The following is a 23,017-nucleotide window of genomic DNA, read 5'->3' as shown; positions in this document are numbered from 1 at the left end:
ATACTTCTGATTGTTAAACATACAAAGATCATTTATGACTTTCATTAAAAATAACCTAATATCGCATCTTATATAGTAGAACGACGTCAACATATTAATTTACACACCTAACGACTAAGTTGTGTGTCTAGTTTAAACCCACACTGCGTTTGTACACTTTGATACGTTTACATCTAGCATACTTTATTCATGAAGGTAGTGGTACCATGGGGTAAACTGACGGTAAACATGACGGTAGTGGTACCATGGGGTAAACTGACGGTAGTGGTACCATGGGGTAAACTGACGGTAAACATGACAGTAGTGGTACAATGGGGTTTAACTGCAATTTTCAGCATATGATAGATTATTCATCGCGGATATTATAATTGGTGGCAGATGAACTCCAGGAAGAACCCCCTACCCCCGAGAAGCTACTGGTAAGCTTTGTCACACACCCACTCTGGTCGAGTCGAGATTGAATCTCACGGGGACAGGGTGTTTTTATAAGAGTTATCTGTAAAAACGAGCGCCTTGACCACTCGTCGGCACTGGGCCACGTTAGGCCAGTGCCTTTGATCACTCGGCAACACGGTGCCACGTTAGGCAAGGGCATTTGACGACTCGGCAAGACGGGGCCACGTTAGTTATGAAAGATTTAACTAGATCCGTTCATTGTTTTGGGTTCAAAGTTGATACTCAAATAATGTGATCTATTATGTTTTCGCGATTTCTTAAAGATCTGGGACTCCTGAATAACTTCAGAGAGGCTTAAAAATTATTCCTGGATTGCCTCTCATGCGGTGATAACAACAACATGAATAAAGCTTTTTAAATTTTAAAATTAAAGGCCATTTAAGAACTTTCAGTTGGATATATTCCAAAATTTCACCTGCTGAAGTTACATGGCTTTGCATGTCAGTTTGTACACCTGTTGATCAAAAAATGTTGTTTTTAAAAAAAAAAAAATTATACGTATTTGAGAGGAATTTTGTGCGAAAAGCCATTACATCTTGCCGGCTGTGTAAGCTAACCAAGTTCTGTTACTGGTACACTTTAATAGTGAAGTTTTATATAGCTATGGTCTTACGTAGTAAAGATATATGGCATATAAAGAACTAGCCAGTATGATACTACTATTTGGATGGCTTTAATGCTAAGGAAAATTGGCTGCATCTAGTTTACTATAAGACCATGTCAAATCCGATAACAAGTACTGGTCTCATTTATATGTTGAGCAGTTTTGTACTTTGTCATAAGTGCCCACTAACCTACTACTGTTACAGTTATTAATGGATTTTCTATCTTTCTAATTGATGAACTTTTCTGTCGAGCACCTGTTAAGTAAACAAGTACTTGCAAGCTTAGTGTTAAAATGTTCTAATGAAAATAGTGCTATGTTATTTGTTAATTTGTAATAATTTTTTACATTCAGATTTTCCATTTTTGTAGGTTAAAAGAATTCTATTTTGATGACAGATCGGGCGAAATGAGGAATATGAAACTCTTTTATGATTATTTCTTAATACTGGCTCGAAAGTAAGACATTTTCCTGCGGTTCATCATGCTTGCAATAGACGGAAGACACGTTGCTCCCGTACGCAGTTGAACACAGCACAAGAGCAGATCGGGAAACGGAGATCAAGATGAGACTTCTTGTGTTAGTTCGATTGAAATACTTCGATTTTACATTTTGCAGTGGGTTAAAGTGTCTTAAGTGTGTAAATGTAAACGTGTGCTTCTCTACCTGTCTTTGTGTATATCGCCATTAATTGTTTAACGATCATAAATTATCATTTAATGTTACGTGATTAGCTCTCATGTCAATCGGTTAAGTAAGTCTTTATTGTCACATAAATTTTGGGAGCAAATTATATATTTAATAATAAATGAGTATTCAGATCATTCCTTAGAATATGAAACAAAGAACCAGATTTTTGCTTGCACAATTGATATTTATAATGCCACCGTATGGATGGCTCTTTTTTGTTTGTTTTACTTTTGTTTTGTTATTCTTGGCCGATGTTTCATGTCGCTATAACGATGGCCGTTTTCGGTCATTGCTCGATGATTCATTCCGACGGATCCGGAGGCTTAAGTGGTCAGAGCGTGCACCTTGGATGCGAGAGGTCGTGGGTTCGAACCCCTGCAGAATCAAACCAATGCCTTATATAAATGGTACTAGCAGCTGCCTCGCTTGGCGCTCTCCACTGAAAGGTTAGTGTTAGACTGGTCTGCCTGATGTCAGGATAATGTGACTGAGTGGGACATCATGCTACATGTCTTCTGCAGGATGCCTCAGTGCTAGGAATCACTATAATCTGCCACACTGCAGATATCGTAGCGATATAATTACAATTACACACACACACACGATTCATCCCACCATGTTGATCGTTTTGCATTTGTGTGGTAGTTCCATGAAAATCGCTGCTTGTGTTGATGGCTCGACGTTTCACGCACAATTTGGTTAACTGTGTTTGCTTGGTGGTGTCTCTCATCTTCATGTAGGTATATGATGGCTGTTTGAGTTGTCGGTTGTGCCTCAATGCTATACGAGTTTTGGTTTGCATTGTCTCTGTCACTTGGACCCTCCCCCCTCCACAACAACAATGGAAACAGTGTTTTAAGAAAACCATATTAATCGTTACATAATGAAAGTAGAAACTCTCACACAGTACCAAAGAACCAAACTTTTAATTGGACCTAAATATCTGCTCTCTACAAAGACAGCACACAAGGTGCATGCTAATTGAATACATACATTACTTGTACATAAGGTATGTATTCACCTTATCAATAAAAATACTTATTGTCATACACAGACAATTCTAACCGATTTATGATAATTCTAACTGATTTATGATAATTCTAACCGATTTATGATAATTCTAACTGATTTATTGTTATGGGTTCTGGGATATGAGTAAAGTTATTTCATTTTCCTCATTTTTATTGAACAAACTGTGTACGTAGCATTTGTAATTTTGTTTTGATTATACATTTGTTATTATTTTCCAAAATAGTTTTGACTTAAATCCGCAAATCTTTAAAGGCAGCAGCGTTCTGTACATCACTGGAGTGTCTTGGAACTTTCATATTTATTTGCCGGATACCAATGTGGTGTAATTTTGGTAGTTACTAGTGTAGAAAATATAAACTTGATGTTCTCATTCATTTCACTGTAATTTTGTCTATATTATCGTGGAAGCGCAGTGAATGTATATATATATATATATATATATATATATATATATATATATATATATATATGAAAACTACAGATTTTGACTTCTTGGCGCACTCTGCAGCCTGTCCACCCGTCCGCGCCACTACCTATCATGACCATTTGACCATTTAGCCCCTATGTGAGCGTTGTCTGTAGGCCACTTTGAACTTTGATCTTGCACGCAACCAAGCAGATAGGTGACGCGAGTGATTTGGTCATGGTGGGTAGAGACTTGTCCGGATGGAAATGCGCAAAAAGTTGACAAGTGGGGCAAATACCGGCTTTTCGTTCTGCTCAGAGCTAGTCTAGTCAGCAAGGATTGTAGAAACGGCGACAAAATATCCTGCACACACACACGACATAATCAGAGAGGCAAGTCTATGGTAGCAATCGTCCTAAATTGAATGTACTTATATCAGCTGTGTTGTGTATTAATTTTCTTTACAGTGTGTTACATAGCCTGCATAGTATATATACATTGACCATTTTATGCGAAGAGAAAGAAATATATATTCGAGTTATCAAATATTTTCATATTAAATTGGTGTCCATCCCTTACCTAAGACTAAGTCAGAGAATGAATACTTGATGACCATAATGTGTGCGTCTACAAGATTCCTAGTGACAATTCCTTTGAGGAATATTAAAACAAAAACGATAGTAAAAGCTTTGATAAAGTTGTTTTTATATACTCAGTTTGACCTCCCCAAATCGGTTCAGTCTGATCCAGGGTCAAATTTTATGTCTGGAATTTCCCATCAACTGATGCATGAATTGGGCAACCAGCAATTCAAGTCTTCGTCGTATCACTTAAAACCAAGGAGCTTTAGAAAGATGTCATCAAACATTGAAATAATATGATTCGGTAATATTGTTTTGATAGGAACTGTTAAACTGCATCAGAAATGGCTTTGAAAAAAAGCAGTAAGTGTACGCATTAGAAAGGAAGAAGCCTTCGTTTGCTATGCACAAGTCGTCGAATACCCTCGGATAGAGGTATTTGATTACCCGGTCGCAGAAGATCGCACCGTTGATGCTGAAAGCGAAGCTTCTCAAGCGCCCATTGACCAATATTGATTTACTCATGATACCAAAATCAGTCAAACTTTTTCGTTCTGTTTTTATGCGAAATGAATTTGCATCGATGGTGCCGCGAACACGTGAAACTGGCATTATCAGTTTGGATTCATCAACAGATCCTGACTCAGACTGGGTTGCTTACGTGGTGACACCTCAACATAGTTTGTATTTTGAATCACATGGTCTTGTGCCGCAAGCTGAAGTTGCTAATTATCTATCCAGGCACTGTGGACGTTGACGGCAGATTCGTCAGCCGTTGTTTCATTCGACTATGCAATGTACAAACCTAGTTGGATGGACCCATATGCGTTACTCTTCTCTACGACACGGTGCTGATGTGGATCGGAGCCATTTGGTCACCAAAGTGGATCTGTCTGAGTTTACCAGCCATGGTTGTTGTTGGTGCCGATCCAGGTGACCTTGTAATTTTTGAACATCAATCCGGCAAATAGAAAACGTCAAACGTAGACATTCAAAATATTATTGTCAAGCTGTCGCAAAAACCTTGAACGGGGTCACTGAAAATGGTAGAATGAGTGACAGCGGTGTATCAGTAGGGTTTACCCTTGGCTATTTTGAAACTGGTAATATTGCAACAATACAATATATAATTAATCAAATCGCTAGCGTGCCCGCACCACAACGCTGAGTACCGTTTTGAAGCATATTTACCGGAATATTCATTAAATATTCTCTTTCTAAACAAGAGTGCTCTTCAGCTAACTATACAGAATACAAGCGTACCTGACTTGAATTATTTAGGTCTAGTGTTTTGCAAGATCATCTGTCATGAAAAACACATTTTTTAAATGAATTGCTTAGCCATATTATAGATCACGTTTTGTCTCCCGAGATACCACCTGACTTGAGGGATCACTTATTAGCAGGAGGGGTCTTCACTTTAATCCTGTATTTGATATTATTAAGATAATATCATATCTACATTTTAGACAACTGTAAATTTTCTTGGTTCCAGGTTGAAGGCCTATGAGTTTTTCAAAGATGTCTTAGTCAAGTATTTTTATAAATCATATAAATGAAGAAAACGTTTGTTGTGTTGCTGGTACTCCCCTCCAGTAAATAACTTTGGGCATAAACAGACGGAGCATTATTATCTTAATTATGACGACTATAATTTATGTTTATTATAAATTTACCGAAGGTATCTTGCTCTTTAAACCAAATAAATGCAATTATTTTATTCTTAATTAAAGTTTAAATACGAAACTATTCTCATGGTTGTTTTGCATATTTTTTACAGTTATTTTTCATATATTTAATTGTCTTATAATGAAGGAATAAAAATAGAAAGACAATAAGTTATACATTTTGTATTTTCTTAACTTCTTTTTTCCATGTACTGAATTGTAAATTGCAGGATGCCATTTGCCACCTTTGTTTATGTATTTTCATTCATCTACACCAATCATGAGATCTACATAAAGTCACATAATCAGCGGAAAAGAAAATTAAGTTAATAACTTAATGATTTAATATATAATACGAATAATCAACAAAACATTCTTCTGGTTAACGATAAACACAAAGGACAACCAAATCTCTGGAACGGGTTTTTCTGCCGCTACGGTCCTTCATTGGAGAGCTATCGAAGAGAACGAGAGAAGGAGAAATCCTGTCGCCTTTGAACTGTTGGTGCCTGTACGCTAACCCAAGTAAGCTGACTTGGATAATAATTTGTTACTTTTTAATTTGACACAAACACTCGTTTTTCAAAAGGGCAGAACCGTTCTAACCTTGTATATTCTTTACACTCCAGCGAGTACTAGCTGTGTGAAAAACAATTGATGGTCAATACCTTTCAAACTCTCTGGAGTTGCAAGAATTCACAGTGTTTTAGAAGCCATAATATTTTGTGAATATTTAATTGTTTATTCTGGATATTGATATTACTGAGAGATAGAGTGCCACTAGTGAACACTAACTTGGTGAAGTAAAGGTCAGATAAAAGAACAACAATTCTATCCCTATTCTTTCAGGTAAGACCGATGGTGAGAATGTTCAATTGAGCTTTCTCCAACTAAAATATCGAGGTATTTTCACCTTGGTCTTGCATGGCCATTTTTTTTTTCTTCTTCATTCGTTACAATATTGTTTTTAAATAGTTTCTGAAATAGGAAACTTATTTTTCCAGTTATACATGTCCTTTTACACATCAGTAATTATAATGTTAGGGTCACATCATTTGAATATGATGGGAATTTTAAGTTTAAGATAGCTACTGAATACAAGGGAAGAAATGGAAATGTTTGCATTTTATCATTTATCTTCTTGTACTAAGTGCTTATATTTATTTGAAAGCGTTTTTATTTTGGGTGTTAATTCTGAAATGTATTTCAAAACGACAATCTGATAAATATATGATAGGAAACAAGATATTACACAATATGCTTTCAGCTCTGTTATACCATCTCTCTGTTATACCATCTCTCTGTTATACCATCTCTCTTTATACCATCTCTCTGTTATACCATCTCTCTTTATACCATCTCTCTGTTATACCATCTCTCTTTATACCATCTCTCTGTTATACCATCTCTCTGTTATACCATCTCTCTTTATACCATCTCTCTGTTATACCATCTCTCTGTTATACCATCTCTCTTAAGTAATTCAAGTTATAAACAAAAATACCATTTATCCAGATAGCAGTTTCTTTACTTAATTATCAGTCATCTTGTTTAATGGAAAACTAGTTCAAATTAAGATTTTTTTTGTCCTCCTGTTGATTTGTTATTGCAAATGGTAATTCCGCTTTTTAATGTTTGCCAACAAAATGGCATTCCCTTCGACGGGTGTTAATTAGTTTAAATTTACTACACAGGTAAGATTTTCATTTTATTAGCTGATAAAAATATTCATTATCGTGAAGTTAAAAAAAAAAAAAAATCTGTTTGGAAAGAAAATTCAAGACCCCTCCCGAAGAGTTAAATGTCTTAGTAATTGTATATGGCTGTAGCTATGTAAAAGCTGTTACAGGTATACACGTTTACTAATAAGTAGAACCGGGCAGGTCTTGAAGTTAGCAAAGAAGCAAATTTTCAGTTGGGCTAATGGTTTTCATAGTATAGTAAATTTTCTAATGGACCAATGGTTTTCATAATATAGTAAACTGTCGGTTAGACTAATGGTTTCATAGTGTATAAGCTGTCGGTTGGACTGGTGGTTTACCAAGAAGGTTGTATGATGAATGATTTCTGTATGAAAATTGGTTCATTATCAACCAACGACAAAAGGGCAAAAACAAAAACGAAGAGATGGCGAAGATTAATGGAAGGTTCCCGATATTCAGGGAATATAAATGGTGTATATACAGGGTAATTAGACAAAGATAAATAAAGGTAATTGACAGTACACGTCTTGCTTAAAAATAAATAAAGGAAATAGGTTGTACAAAAACTATATTTAGAATAAGTGTTAACGTCATTCAAAAAATTTAAATGCAAGTAACATTCACTGTGTAACATCGCCCTCTTAGTAAGACGGGCTAATTGGATTTGGCTGGCGTTATCTATATGATGACCTCCCTCGATGTTATAGCCCTGTGGGGGTGAAGAAAAGAATATAATTTCAACAGAGAACTGAGCAAGAATACTGGGAAGATATTAAAAAAATACGAGCCCCCGTTAGACAAGAAAAATTACAAATTTAATCAAAACTAACTAAATGTGGCAATTCCAATTCAATCTAAATGCTGTCTACAGAATTTAATAGCAGCGTCCAATTTGGATTTATTCCATCAAAATAACGAGTGGTGAAAAGAGTACAATGTCCACGACTGATCTGCATCATATTCCTCCCTTGACCGTGTATCAGCGTCTTCCTATTTCCTCGAGTTCCTATTCTCTATTCTCCATCATTTCCTGGACTTCCTAGCAATTTATTCTGAACTCGTCACTTCTTTCTTTCTCAAACTTCCGTCTTCGTACTGTCCCATCTCTCCCCCAGAAAGCTGTTCCTTACCACTAAATCTCTGTATGTATCACTTTCTACACGGACATAAAATTCCCTCACTTCGTTACTCAGAAGCATACTAGCTATGCACACATTGCGTAAATTCTTTCTTAGTACGATATAACATTACCCTCGCTTCATAGCGACAAGTCATAAATTACCACGTGAGCGTCTATCGAACATTTCCGTATTAATTTACCTATGCTACTACATGTTCTATTACTATCGCATGAAATTCACAAATTCTAACTCACAGAAATCTCTAACCTACAAGGTTATGTAAACATTACAAAATCATATATAAATAGGTAATTATCGTTAACTCACGATAATCAGTATCGTCCTAACATACAAAGGAAACTATTGTGTATAACCCTATGAAATCCTACACATATGAAATTTTGGATCGAATGCAATCAATTCTACCAATGAACTAATAACCCTAAAATTAAAAGATAAATTGCATAACAACTCTAGCATCAACGCTTTCCATGAAATCGAATAAATGATAAATAATACGATGCATAGTCATAGCAAACACATCTGCTTAAAACAAACAATCAAAAAATAGAAAATTATTTGGGAAATTAAAATCGCGTACCTTAATGCTGTTCTCTTTCAAAACTTGTGTGTCATAGCACTAAACGTTGTTTTTTCTTACAAGACAGCCACCTGGTCCCTTTCTTGTTTAACGAGGAAAGCACTATTCTCTTTAGGCTTCCCCCGGAGCAAAAACTACTCCTCTCTCAGGAAATTCAGACTAAAGAATTCCGACTACGGTCGTCACTTTAATTCACATTGCTTCAATTTATTCTGCCCAATCGTAGGCAGCGGTTCCTAAATTTTCCCAAACATAATAATTTCTTCCGTCAGATTTAGACTGCATAGAATCTGTGAACTACGGGATATATAAATTTCCCTTTGAAAATTATAATTTGACATGGGTTCCTATAAAGCCGTTATGGTTGGTAGCTCGAATGTTGTCATTCTCAGGACAGCGTAGCAATGCCCATGGCAAAATCTCACTCAGTCATAAATGCTAGCCTTTCAAGTTTTAACACGGGGGGAGAAGAAAGGTCGAAATGACCCTTTACAAAGACTTCTCTGGCTTAAATGCAATAACATTTTAATGCTCAATGCATTCATCTTTAAGGCACAATGAAAAAATTCGCGAAAATCGCACGTTTCAGAGCCCGTAACTTCAGTTTCGTACAAGGCAGAAACGTCAATGATGGTTTGATGGATAGAAAAATATCTCAGGAGTAAAACAAGCCATACATTATGGTCGTGTGCCTTTAAAGACGGAAATAGCAGAAGGAAATCTAGGGTCATGGGTGGAGCGAAGTATTTGGAAGTTCCATACCTTCTCTTTTATATATTATGATAGAGAGGGTCCTATGTCAGAACGGGTCATGGGGGTAATCCAAGGTATTTTTGTCACTCTGTATGATTTTTTTCTTTAGATGATTGTTTTATTTCTTCTTAACATCAAGCTCGCGTCGAGTACCTGTGGTAGAATGCACTATAATATGGCGGCTCTGAACGACGCTGAGGTCTTACTGCCAATTTTTGAAGGGATTTTCACGGTAGAAGGAGAAGAAACTGACAGTGTATAAATTTGACGATATTATTTTGCTTGGCATATTAACTCGGGGAGATGATGTGGCCAAAGTGAAATGCTTTGCTGAGGAAATTATTCCTAATATGGACGACGAGTTCCATCGACATTTCAGGATTGGGAAAACTGTTTATAACTTGTTCTTGGCAGAGTTTGCGGATGCTTTGGTCAAGAAAGATGGAGGACGGGACGCAGTTTCTCCTGCTAAACAGCTACTAGTGTTTATGTGGCATATTAGTAACTAAAGTCTGGGGACCCCACCAATAAATCAGGTGTTTGTTTAGAATTTAGGGTGCCCACATAACCTGGACCCCCAGCAGTTACATGTTTTGCTTGGGAGGTTGCTACACCACTGATCACAATCATGTTAAAAAAGTGGCTTCAATCCATAAAGCCATGCAACAGTTATTGAGCGGAACAAAATTCACAATATAGTGACAAGATGGATGTTTGGCTTCACCATATAATATGGTGGTGGGCTACTTAAATGGTTGATAGACATGTATACAATTTTATGGTTATACTATCGGATATGATGGTGGGAATACATATCATGCTTATTATATCTGTGAGCATCTTTTCAAAAAAATAAACCTTTGCATACAAATTCTCATGATGTCTTTGGTCTTGTCTTGTGATATGAAACATCTAAAAATAACATAGTTTTTCTAGATACAAATGCGGTTAAAAGTCAGTTTATGATGGGAAGACCCACATTTGGTATAGTTTAATGAAACAACAACGATGGATGAATGTCATATATAATTCAATATACTCTACAACTGCCTAAATGAATACAAGACACAGAAATAGTTGGGTTTTTTTCACATTATATTACAACAAAATAAATAACATCTTTTATAAGATGTGTCAAAAAGTATTGAAATTACTGCTCTCCGAATAAATGCAAATTCTAAAAACAACACAAAATCCCATATTCTGGATACCTTTCCACATCAACTTGTAAAAAACAATAAAAAAAACTATTGCAAATATAAGAAAATCTGCAAGGACCTGCCTATTAGATCCAAAAGCCAACAAGAAATGAAAATAAAATGCAGATATCTCAAATGGACTAGTATCTTAATGAAACAATAACTTTTGATTCATTGCAAAAAAATAAAAACAAAGAAAATCAAAAAATACAAAATGGCAAAAAATGAACCCCTATCCAATAACTGTATTAATAACAATATTTAATATAAAGAAGATGGCGTCATCTGTATCCTGTGTTTCACCAATAATGTATAGTAAGGAAAATGAAAGATCTGTAATTGGAAAACAATAATATTTGGGTGGGAAGTACGAACATTAAATTTAATGGGTGGGAAGTATGAACATTACATTTAATGGGCGGGAAGTATGAACATTACATTTAATAGGTGGGAGGTATGAACATTATGGGTGGGAAGTATGAACATTAAGTTTAATGGGTGGAAAGTATGAACATTACATTTAATGGGTGGGAAGTATGAACATTAAATTTAATGGGTGGGAAGTATGAACATTACATTTAATGGGTGGGAAGTATGAACATTAAATTTAAGTTCCCTAACTGATTAAAAGAGATTAAAAATTTTCTTGCCCTTATTATCTTGAGGTAAAGGAACAAATATTCCAAGTGGAATGAAAATACCAGGTCTTCTCTCCTTTCCCAAGGAAATGAAACAGTCGAGTCATTAAACATCTTTTTTCTTGCACTGTAGAAATAAAATTATCATGGATAGATGGGACCCATTTCTATAACCACTGCCTACTTCATGCTTGGATAATGGACAATTTCTTGTAAAATAAGGGTGCATTATATGATTTTGACAACACAGACAAATTGGAATCCATATGCAATGTCCTGACATGAAGCTGAAGAAAGTATAATCTTAAACAATATATTTCAATATACCAGCTATTAATAAGATCACTTTATTTTCAATCACTGTGACAATCCTCATCAATATCATCACTGTCTAATATTCACTCTCATGATGTCATTCTGCTTATGGTTCTTTGCACTGCAAAATATCTAAAAGCCAGTTAATCTTTGGTCTTGTTGTTCTCGTAGAAATTGCTCATGCCTTCTCATTTCATTTATCTGCCTCTCACTATGTTCTTTCATAAATTCCAGAATAGAATTTCCCTTCTGCTTTTGCCAGCCAGGAACTTTCTATTTTTAGGGACAAGGGGAGCTACAGACTCTGAAGCTGAACTGTCCGTTTCCAAGTTGGTATCTTCTTCATCCTTGTCTTTACAGACTGACATCAGAAGATGATGATTGACCTGATGAATGCAAATTAAATGTTGGCTGGGTGCTTGGTTTGTTACCAAACAAATGATTCATCTCTCCAAAATATTTACAGGTTTTTGGATATTCGCCTGTTTTAAAATTGTGATCCACTGTTTCCATGTAACATTTTTTCAGAGATTTCCATTTGTTTGAGCACTGGTCACCACTCACAGTATATCCTTGTTTTTCCATATCTGCTGATATGGAATTCCATATCTGAGCATGTATTTTGCTCTTTTTGAAGAGCTCATCCTTCTCTAAGCATAAAGCAAACAGCAAATCTGTCTCTCCAGATGTCCAGACCTTGGGTGTTTTCTCTGAAGGAAAAAAAAAGCCTAAATAATTTTCACTATTACCCCTAACTGTTGTGATATATGAAGAGCATACTGAACATCGTGATTGTCAACCAGAGTGCACTGAAAGCTAGGAGAGAAATCAAGAATTCCTTCATAAGTATGGGTACTGAGTTTGATTCCATTTATATCCAAATGTTGCAGCTTTGGAAGGCTTGCTGCCACTTCCTGAACTGCTGTTGCAGAAAGACAGTTGAAAGATAAATAGAGGTATTAAAGGTTTTTCTGGCTTTTAGAAAATTCAAACTGCTATCTACAATTAAAGAGGAGCTCAAGTCAAGTACAATCAATACTTTTACAGCAGGCACCAAAGAAATATTTTGTACTGGGCAACTTTCCAAACACAATTCTTCCAAACCAAGAGCACTGTTCAAATTTTGTAAATGGTTATTAAATTCTTCTGTGTCAGTGCATATTATCTGGCTTAATAAATTCAAGACACAATGAGAAAATCATATGCAAATACTTAACATAAATTCCAGGATATCCATGTTTATATTTACTACATCTTCAAATATCACTTTTTGTACCAAAATGACAGTATTCAACTATCTGTCGTAGACGATTGTTGATGAATATAACAGTCATAAGTAAATTGTGGACTCCATTGTATTGCAGAATCCTAACAAGTATTTTTATGGGCAGGCTTATTAAAACTGCAAAAGAAAACATTGTTGAGAGGACTCTGCAAATAAATATTTCTTTTTTGGCAAAAGTGGTATTTGGTAAAAAAAAATGACAAGTTTAAAGATCAAAATCATTTCAGGGCTAACATTACACAATTCCTTTTGTTTTGTACAAAATTGTTACATAAATTAATGTCAAAGAAACTAACATGATTTTTTGACTGTATTATAAGTGAACTCATTATACTGACATTTTAATTTGTTCCCAAACGTATCTTGACATCTATATTTTGACATACCATTGTTTGATAGCTCTACATCAGTATCACATGACATATGATTTGTACCTGAAGATTTGAGACTAGTAGCTGAAGATTTCTGACATGTCCCAGGGCCCTATGATAACATCACCTCATTCAAGATTTTGGCAGCAAAGCTGCTGTCTGCAAATTATAAATAAAAGCATAATATATGCAGTGTTTCAAACTTTCAATTCTAGTCTATAATTCTTACTAGTTGCTAGAACAGGTATCTGGAAATTCCTCTAATAAATCCATTTAAGTGCAGTGAACTGTGGGGAATAATGTAACATCCCAGTCTGGATATTCAATCTACAATCATGCATGCAGTATCAATAGAAATGCATCTCAGAGTGATCACATGCAAAGTGAACTGACTATTTAGGCTTAGTGCTCTCTCTCTCTCCCCCTCTCTCTCTCTCTCTCTCTCTCTCTCTCTCTCTCTCTCTCTCTCTATATATATATATATATATATATATATATATATATATATATATATATATATATATATATATATATATATATATAGAGAGAGAGAGAGAGAGAGAGAGAGAGAGAGAGAGAGAGAGAGAGAGAGGAGAAACAGACAGATACACATTTCTGTAAACTTAACTGTTTTATTCAACTTGAAATTGATGCAGCATGAAGAGATAAATGTTTGAGACCAAATAAATCAATACATCTTTCCAATTCAGGCCAGGTAATTTACCAGGCAAATTGTACTTTACACGTGGAAATTTTTATTAAAAAAAACCCACTTCAAACCCACAGCCTAATTTGGCAACTACCTTTTCGATTTTAATGGAAGGCCCTGCAGCTGTAAATGGTTAGGTATGGATAATTTACTCTTATATATGGGTTACACTGATTGATAATTAATCTAATTAGCATAAACATATACGTTTTGGAAAGTATTAGGCTACTTACTAAATAAGATCTAGTACATTATTCTAGGATGATAAGTTGGGGTGGGTGGGTGGGGGAGTCTGACAGAAAGAAAAATGATATCACATATTTTTATTCTGTTCAGTAGCACAGTTAAATTAATAAGTTTTAATTTTGTTAATTTCAGGTACACATATTTCAAGGAATTTATTTTAAATTGGACAGCAAAATATATTGAGTCATTTTACCATTTTCCATTCTGATAGCAAGATCTTTTGTAACGTAGTAAATTTCCTCACTGATTTCAACAGGGACCCTGAAATAAATATTTAAAAAAATCATTAAACGAAAGCAATTTAAAATCTTCATCCATGTCATACTTTAAGGTGTCTAACACAATCTTCTAATTTTTGTTTAAGTACAAAAGCAGTAAATAAACTGAAACACATAATTTAATAAATTGCTCATTATTTATATACATATAGTCAAAAAAGTATATTGAAGTAAAGAAATAGAAAATGTTCTGTCCCCCCTCCCAATACTTGATCACACTTTTTTCTTAACTGTTTTACTTCCTGACTCAACTGCCTCCAAAATTATTTTAAGATTTAAGATAAAACAAGCATTTACATCAAATTAGCAAAGGCGTTATTCCAAAAAGCACGACAAAGTTACGAGTGAAGGGAATCTCGTTATGGAAATAGTCGACCTTTACGTGGCCTTATCTGGATATTCTCATATTATCCTGAATTATAGCAAATATAAGCAGTTTAAATCAAACAACTATTTTAGCGCTACCCTCATCTTCTTCTCCGCCATTTTTTTCCAGGATCACGCCTACGAAAAGCAGGTGTGGGTCGTCATCACGAGAACGCGTTCCGGGTATAATGTTCTGGACGTTCGAGTGTCGAGAACGGCGCCATAACGTGCACCGGTATGAAGAACAGTCCTCTCGAATGCATCCATGAAGGCCCAAGAATAGGAGACACGCTAAAGAATTAATTCCATAGATTGCAAGTACACAAGGCATTGTACGTTTAAGATGTAAGTAGACAAGCCATGTGATCAAAATGTCAAATCAGTTCAAAATACGTTTCTTCCAACATCCGTCGACAACACATCGTAGTGGTAATTATAGGTTACTGCATTTGTATGGGAAAATAGGAACGAGTTTTTCGGAATGAATACTGCACGAACTTGTGAGTGCAGTATATCCTTCCGACAAAACGAGTTTATATTTTCCCATACAAATGCAGTAACCTTTTTATTATATGCTCATTTTTTTATTCAACCTAAGGTTTAATTATATAAACAAAATACACTACAAGAAACAACGTAAATGAACGAATGCCGTATTCCAAACTAAATACACAAGCGCAGATTTGACATTACAAAATGACGTCATTATTAATGCACACATAGCTCCGCCCAGATAAATTTGAACTTAGTCGCGCGGTCGACATAACTTTCGAAAGAAAATTGCGTGTCTAGTTAAAATTGAAATTTGCAGTCATATTGTGTTGTTGTTATGGGGTTTAACGCCATTTTTCAGCACAAGATAGGCTATACATGGCGGCCAGTATTAATGGTGGAGGAAGAACCCGGGAAAACCCTGGACAGAACCACCTACCCACCAGAAGATAACGACAATCTTTCTCACATATCCACATTGACCGAGCCCGAGACTCGAACCCACGAACCCACGTAGACAGAGGTGAGATGGCAGTGATCCGTGACGGAGAGCGCTTTAGACCACTCGGCCACGCAGTCATATTGTGAATGAGTGGGCATTGCAACGACTTTTCCATTTGATCTGGAGTGAATATATTTTAGTGTTTTGTTTCGATTGGACAAAAGTTTGTGATTTTGGACTGGATTCATCTGTGCAAATTATACATGAAATACATCGGATTGAAGTGGCGCGGGAGAAGCGTGTTTACGTCTGCAAATTTGTTTTTGTTTCTGTCACTGAATGTTTGAAATCATAACGTGGGGAAAATATGAATCGAGCGAAGGGTTGTGGTCAAGCTTGCACTCCTTGTGTTTATTTATATTATTGATAAGGGGATTTCATATTGTTAGAGATTTCGCCGTACTTTATTGATAAAACGTCAGACTCCTGTGGTGGTAATAAACAACATGTGCTCTGCATAAATGAACGTTCAAATCACGTCTGCCGAAATAAGTCTACCTATCTGTGAATTAAAACTGGGACATTTTAAGCGTAACAATTACGTTTAATCTAACATGGTCATTACTAGTTGCATGAGCTTACTTCGTGAACAAGATATATGTTCGATGGTGCACTGAACGAGATGTGCCATGCTGTAAACATGCTAAATTTGACTTAAACCAGATGTACCGGCATAACGGTACTCAAGTAATACACAAAATTCTTTGAACCTAATTCCTATAAAACAAGCCGACTAATTCAAACAATTTGACAACTTCACGATTCTGACAATGTAAAGTTGACGGGGAAAAAAATGAGCATATAATAATACACGATATTGAATCCGCGCGACAATACACATATTTCATTCACGTGCATAAAGGGACTACTTTCTATTGTAAACAAACAAAGGACGCAGACGCCAGCACTTTTGATTTGTACACAAATCATGTACACTGGCGTAAGAGACATTTTACGTTGTGGTTGTTTAAATTTGTTTCTGAATGAACTAAAACAGATGTTTCGTGGACTGCCACATACCAGCTGATTTGGCACATTCCACATTGATACAATGTTACAGATTTAGGCTAGCTACAGTATATAACAGACGCAAGATAAGGTCATTACAAATAACATACAAGTGACAAGTCATATGCTCTCTTCTTTAGCTGGTGATAAGAATGGCAAAATAAAATATACTTACAGTTTTACATACTGAATTTCCTCAAAATGTATTTTCTTAATTCTGCAAATCCGAGTTACATGAGCCATGTCATCGGTTTTCAATCTGGATTACACATTTCGAAATTGTGCTATAATTTCGATGATAAGTGCAACTGCATCCTCCTTACTGCACTCAAAATGAAATAAGCATTAATTTCCATAGCGTCTTTTTGATAATTGCAATTGAAAGACTTCATATTTTTCCCATATTATGATTTCAAACATTCATTGGCAGAAACAGAAACACATTTGCAGATGTCAACACGCTTCTTCAGTCTCATGTATTTCATGTGGACTTGTCACATACAAATCCAGTCCATAATCACGAAATTTCCTAGAATCGAGAAAATTACAAAAATCGATTCATTCCAGATCAAATGGAAAAGTTGCTGCAATGGACATTCATTCACAATATGACTCCAATATTCAATTTTAACTAGACACGCCATTTTCTTTAGAAAGCTATGTCGAGCACGCGACTAAGTTCAAATTTATCTGGGCGAAGTTATGTGCGCTGTATTAATGTTGATTTGTGTAATGATGAATATGCGCTTGTGTATTTAGTTTGGAATGCGGCATACATTCATTTACGTTGTTTCTTGTAGTGTATTTTGTTTATATATAATTTAACCTTAGGTAGAATAAAAAAAATGAGCATATAATAAAAAGGTTACTGCATTTGTATGGGAAAATATGAACTCGTTTTGTCGGAAGGATATACTGCACTCCCAAGGTCGTGTAGTATTCCATCCAAAAAATCGTTCATATTTTCCCATACAAATGCAGTAACCTATAAATACTGCACAATTCTGACAATGTAAAGTTAACGGAAAAAAACGAGTATATAATAAGGAAGATTTTTGTACGAATTCATATATATATATATATATATATATATATATATATATATATATATATATATATATATATATATATATATATATATATATATATATATATATATATATATATATATATATATATATATATATATATATATATATATATATACTCAACACAGTTATATCAAGATAATTGATGCACGAATTTAAACAAATTCATGCACATATCAAATAATTCAAGCAAAACATTATATTGGTTTCAGAGAATGTGATAAATTTGACGCAAATACCTTTTTGCTTTGATGCGTTTCTCGCTTCTACAGCTAAAATTGTGTCCGTCGACTTTACAGACATCCGGACCCTTGGACACATGTTTTACGAGAGAATTTCTTTCAAATTGACTCTCGGAGTACCCTGTCCCTTTACTCTTGCAGCAAAACTTAGACTAATCAGATTTTTCGATGGGGGGAATATTTACAGCTAGGAAATTCAGTGTGGGAAACGCCCCTTATTTAGCTTAACCAATCAGGATGAAATATATGTACCGCCATTTATAACTAGGCGCCAAAATCTGGGGGCAATTTGACCTTCTAGGCTTTCGACTAAAGGTTTCTGGAATTTTTCAAGTTTGACAGTTCCACTATGAAATCGCAGTTTAACCATGTCCCTAACAGTCCGTCTCGCGGTTAAGTAAACAAATGCTTAATTTAAAACTCTACCTCTACTGACCATACATTATAAATCCTTGCTGTATAGCGATTTAACAAGCACCTGTCTCCATAAATCTAATTATTTGTTCTCTGGCCCAAACTAATGTGCTTTTCGTAGATCGACTGAAATTTGCCCCCTCACACTATCAAACAACATGAACTCTGATATAAAGACACTTAATGCAAAGTTATATGTTGCTGGTAGTTGGACTCGTCTTATAATGAATAAATGCGGCAGTTAATTTACGCATCATGACTGAAAAAATCTTTCGCATTGTTTTACATGAAATGAAAGCAAGATTATAAATGTGCCACTGCTAACTCTACATGTCTGTATAGAATATCACAACCATGCTAATGAAATAAGGTAAGTGATCTTACTGCTTCACCATTTACACTGTTGTTATTTGAAAAATATAAACGCTTTTATTTAAATTTATACCTTTACTTGCATTGATATCTTACATTGATAATTAAGTCCTTGTGAAGAAAATAAGGTATAAAAAGCACCTAAAAAGATAACAGTCAAAACCGTACTAATCAATGAATGCATGGGCATACTAAGGTAAAAATTTGAACGCTTAAGGTTAAAAAGACATTTTAAATTCATTATTTATTCTAATATATAGCAGTATCCTGTCTACCACGTATTGGACTTTGATTCGTACTGAGTTAAGTTTAGGATCGAACGGGAATTTTCAAGAAGAAAGAACACTGAAGGGTGAGTTACAAGAATCTCTCTCTCTCTCTCTCTCTCTCTCTCTCTCTCTCTCTCTCTCTCTCATAAGATGGGCGAGCATGCAGATGTGCATGCACAGTAATGAATAAACATAAAGGCAGCATATTGAGACATACATATAGACAGACATACATACATACATACAGACAGACATACAGACAGACATACATACAGACAGGCAGACAGACAGACATATACATACATACAAGTAGTGAAGGGGGATAGATTAGCCTCAATGGGAATTAGCATTACAGACCCCCTTGGGTCAGATTAGCCTCAATGGAAATTTAACATGAAGAAAAATCGTGGGTCAGATTAGCCTCAATGGAAATTTAACATGGAGAAAAATCGTGGGACAGATTAGCCTCAATGGAAATTTAACATGGGAATAAATCGTGGGTTAATATACGTACAAGGGGAATTTAACATGGGGAATAGAGTTTGGGTTTGTTTAGGGACAAGGGGAATTGAACATGGGATTTTTGTTTTTAAAATTTTTTTTTTTTAAAAAAGGGGTAGGTAATTGAAAGGCTATCTCTTTTCGAGAAATATGGCTGGCCCTGAAAAGGGCCTTTGGGTTTATGTTAATGTATTCATTAACATAAAGGGCACCGCATTGGTCTTCTTCTTGTCCTTAGGCTGCGTCTCACTGTTGGTCCGTAAATCAGCACTCTTTTCAGGCATCCTTGTCTTTCAACGTAGATCCTACGTATCCACAGGCTGGTGTTTGTCCTGTGGACAACGGTCCACTTGGATCGGACATACATGAGCAAGTCTGTCCGAAACATCATGGAAGACACAAGGGTGGATGACTCAACTGTGGTCCACATCTTGAAGCGACGAGAACAGGTGAATCAATGCAGTGAACTGCGTTTATTTATAGGCAGAGGTAGGATTGAAACGGATTGAGTTCATTCACCAATCCGAACACGCGTTACAAAATTCAGTCAGCCCGCATCCAATCCGAAGAGAGCAGTCTGTGACGTCACGTAGTCTATATAGATTCGCTAGCGCTTGTGTGCAGTCAATCTATGCGACAGTGATTCAACATGACGGAAACTCAGAAAACGATCCAATGGGGTGCACCAGCAGGGGAGACCGCCCAAGGGAACCCGGACTTACTTTCAGAAGAGGTGAACTGGGATTTTGTGGATTTTCTCTCCTCGCAAGAATTTGTTCCGGAACCTTCGTTACCTTCTTCATTACCGCAAGTGGAGAATTTTAGACAGAGACAGAAAGAAGAATTGGAGAAATTTATACAACGACAAAAGGAAGCGGAACAAGCTTTTCTCCTACAGCAGCAAGAAGAAGAAGAGGTAAGAAAAAAACAACAGCAAGAAGAAGTAGCAGCAAAGAAACAAGAGGGTGAAAATCAAACGGTCACGGTACTGTTGGACATTTTAGCGGAGTTAAGAAGTTTGAAACAAATGTATCAGACTTCTTTATTACGACCGAAGAGAATACGACCTTCCCGAGCTAAACACGTCAACCCTGTGACTAAGCCTACCGTACCACCCTTAGTGATTTCAACCCAATCATCAACATTACGCAGTTCAGAAGTAGGCCTTGGCCGTGGCAAAGGCATAAGGCAGTTAAAGTTGATTGGTTAAACTCACCCTACACCGAAATAAAAAAGGCCCTTTTCAGGGCCACCCACATTTCTCGAAAAGAGATAGCCTTTCAATTTGACAATAACTCAAAGAAAATATTAAACAGCCCATTTTACCCTTATAGTACGTGTCTTTTTGTATGAGTGCGTGAGTGTACGTTCTTATTTTAAAATCAAAACTCAAAGACACTTACCTTATATCATTAATTTATTCTTTTCTCCATTGCTACAATCCAATTCACAATTCACAACACAACACTTTAATAAAAAGTTCATTAACTTCTTCTTTCTCCTTGTTTAGTCTCTCTGTTTTTTAAATTTCTTCACCTTCTTTTCCTCATTTTCTTCCCTTCTTCTTCTTTTCTTCTCCTGTTTCTTTGCCTCTTGTAAATAGAATTGTCTTCTTTCTTCCTCTTCTTCTTCTGAAGAATCCCTCTCTTCTTCCGAAGAATCCCTCTCTTCTTCTGAAGAATCCTTCTTTTCTTCTGACTCCTCTTGTTTCTTTTTTGGGCAATCTGGAGACCAATGTCCTTTTTCTTTACAATAATAACAGGTATCTTGACTTTTGTCTTTTTTAGTCCCTGTTTTTGTTCTTTTTTGACGGTCTGGACACTCTGAAGACCAATGCCCTTTCTTCTGACAGATATAGCAAGTATCTTGACTTTTATCTCGAAAGGAAGGAGAGTAGTCCGTAGGCTGGTCTGAAGAGAATTTTCTAATGACCCCTCGCAAAGCTCTGACGAAACGTTCGATTTGGTTAGTCTCTTCCATCGTTGTGCTCGGCTTGAGAGTGAAATGAATAGTGAAAGAACAAGACACACACCCTTTTATATACGCTGGTCTGCCATGACTATAAATTAGTTTATGGTGTTTAAACTTGAGTCATTTGACGTTTTGCACTCAAGATGAAACGATCCTATTCATTCGAGAAGAAAGAAGAAGAAGAAAGTAAGAGGCAGAAACGTGATCTATCGCCTCGAACCAGGGCTGAAATCTTGGCACAAATTCATGCCAGTGATTTTGAAGAGGACATGAGTGAACCAGAATTTAAAACCTCTAAACCAAGTTCACCACCCTTAGTCAACCCTGAAAAGTACTATTCCATTCGAGAGACGGAAAAGCGCTCCTCTAGAAAATTTAGAACCACGGCTTACAAATACACGGTGAAGTTTAAAGATTTCAAGGCTGAAGTGCCGTTAGAGAAAGCAGAAGTGTTCATCACTGGGGTGTGGGATTCTTTGCTCACTGCACTCAAGCGACAATGTCAACCCAAAGAAGACGATGGCTTGAGACTTTCCATACAACACGACGGTTTGAAATCCCCTGTTTGGATCGAGTTTAGCACCCCTGCACAATTGACCGCTTCCAAAGTCATGGACAAGATTCAACACGTACAACAATCTAATGATCAGTTTGACATCACCGATGGTAAAGCCACACTGGACATGACCCACGTCTCTCCTCCTCAAGGAACTGGATGCAAAAAGATGTTATTGGTGAACGACCTTCGCAGCACCAAAAAGAGTCTCGTCCGAATTAACAACCCTCAAGACCAGATGTGCTTAGCCCGAGCCATCGTGGTGGGACGAACCTATGCCAACAAGAACGACACGGCAGAATGGAAAAGAGCCTGGAAAACTATTCGACAATCGGACCGAGCCAAACAACGAAACGAAGCAGAACTCCTGTTGCAACAAGCTGGCCTGTCCAAAGACACACCCTGTGGCATTCCTGAAATGCAAAAATTGCAAGATGTCCTAGCTCCACGATACACCTTGAAAGTGCACCCTCAAGAAATGCGTTGGCCTCTGTTGTTTCGAGGGCAATATTTTAAGGACGGAAAATACATTCATGTTTATTATCACGATGACCATTTCGATGCCATTACCAGTATCACCG

The 23,017-nt window shown here is 36.2% G+C and overlaps 2 protein-coding genes and 1 long non-coding RNA gene across 5 annotated transcripts in view; 2 read left to right on the top strand and 1 right to left on the bottom strand.

Annotated features, from left to right (window-relative positions):
• LOC149790754 (putative methyltransferase DDB_G0268948) overlaps positions 1-5,607 on the top strand; it is a 39,710-nt gene extending 34,103 nt beyond the window's left edge. For all 3 annotated transcript variants that reach the window (XM_089972819.1, XM_089972820.1, XM_089972818.1), the window contains one exon: positions 1,432-5,607. In XM_089972819.1, coding sequence (XP_089828945.1) covers positions 1,432-1,522 — 91 coding nt within the window. In that variant the 3' untranslated portion in view covers positions 1,523-5,607. The remainder of the gene's footprint in view (positions 1-1,431) is intronic.
• Positions 5,608-12,344: 6,737 nt separating this feature from the next.
• Positions 12,345-14,639, bottom strand: LOC149790753 (uncharacterized). Its single transcript, XR_016423641.1, has 3 exons — positions 14,571-14,639; positions 13,486-13,581; positions 12,345-12,476 (listed from the first exon to the last, which is right to left on the bottom strand). It is a non-coding gene; the product is annotated as an uncharacterized LOC149790753 (long non-coding RNA).
• Positions 14,640-18,357: 3,718 nt separating this feature from the next.
• Positions 18,358-23,017, top strand: part of LOC149790752 (putative methyltransferase DDB_G0268948) — a 38,831-nt gene continuing 34,171 nt past the window's right edge. Inside the window, exon 1 of the mRNA XM_089972817.1 lies at positions 18,358-19,491. The gene's annotated coding sequence lies outside the window, so the exon portion shown is untranslated. The remainder of the gene's footprint in view (positions 19,492-23,017) is intronic.

This window comes from Sinohyriopsis cumingii, chromosome 10 (genome assembly GCF_028554795.1).
Source record: "Sinohyriopsis cumingii isolate HCF-2022 chromosome 10, ASM2855479v2, whole genome shotgun sequence".
Taxonomy (NCBI): domain Eukaryota; kingdom Metazoa; phylum Mollusca; class Bivalvia; order Unionida; family Unionidae; genus Sinohyriopsis; species Sinohyriopsis cumingii.
Note: the sequence above shows the minus strand (reverse complement) of the source record. Positions and strands in the feature narration are given on the sequence as shown.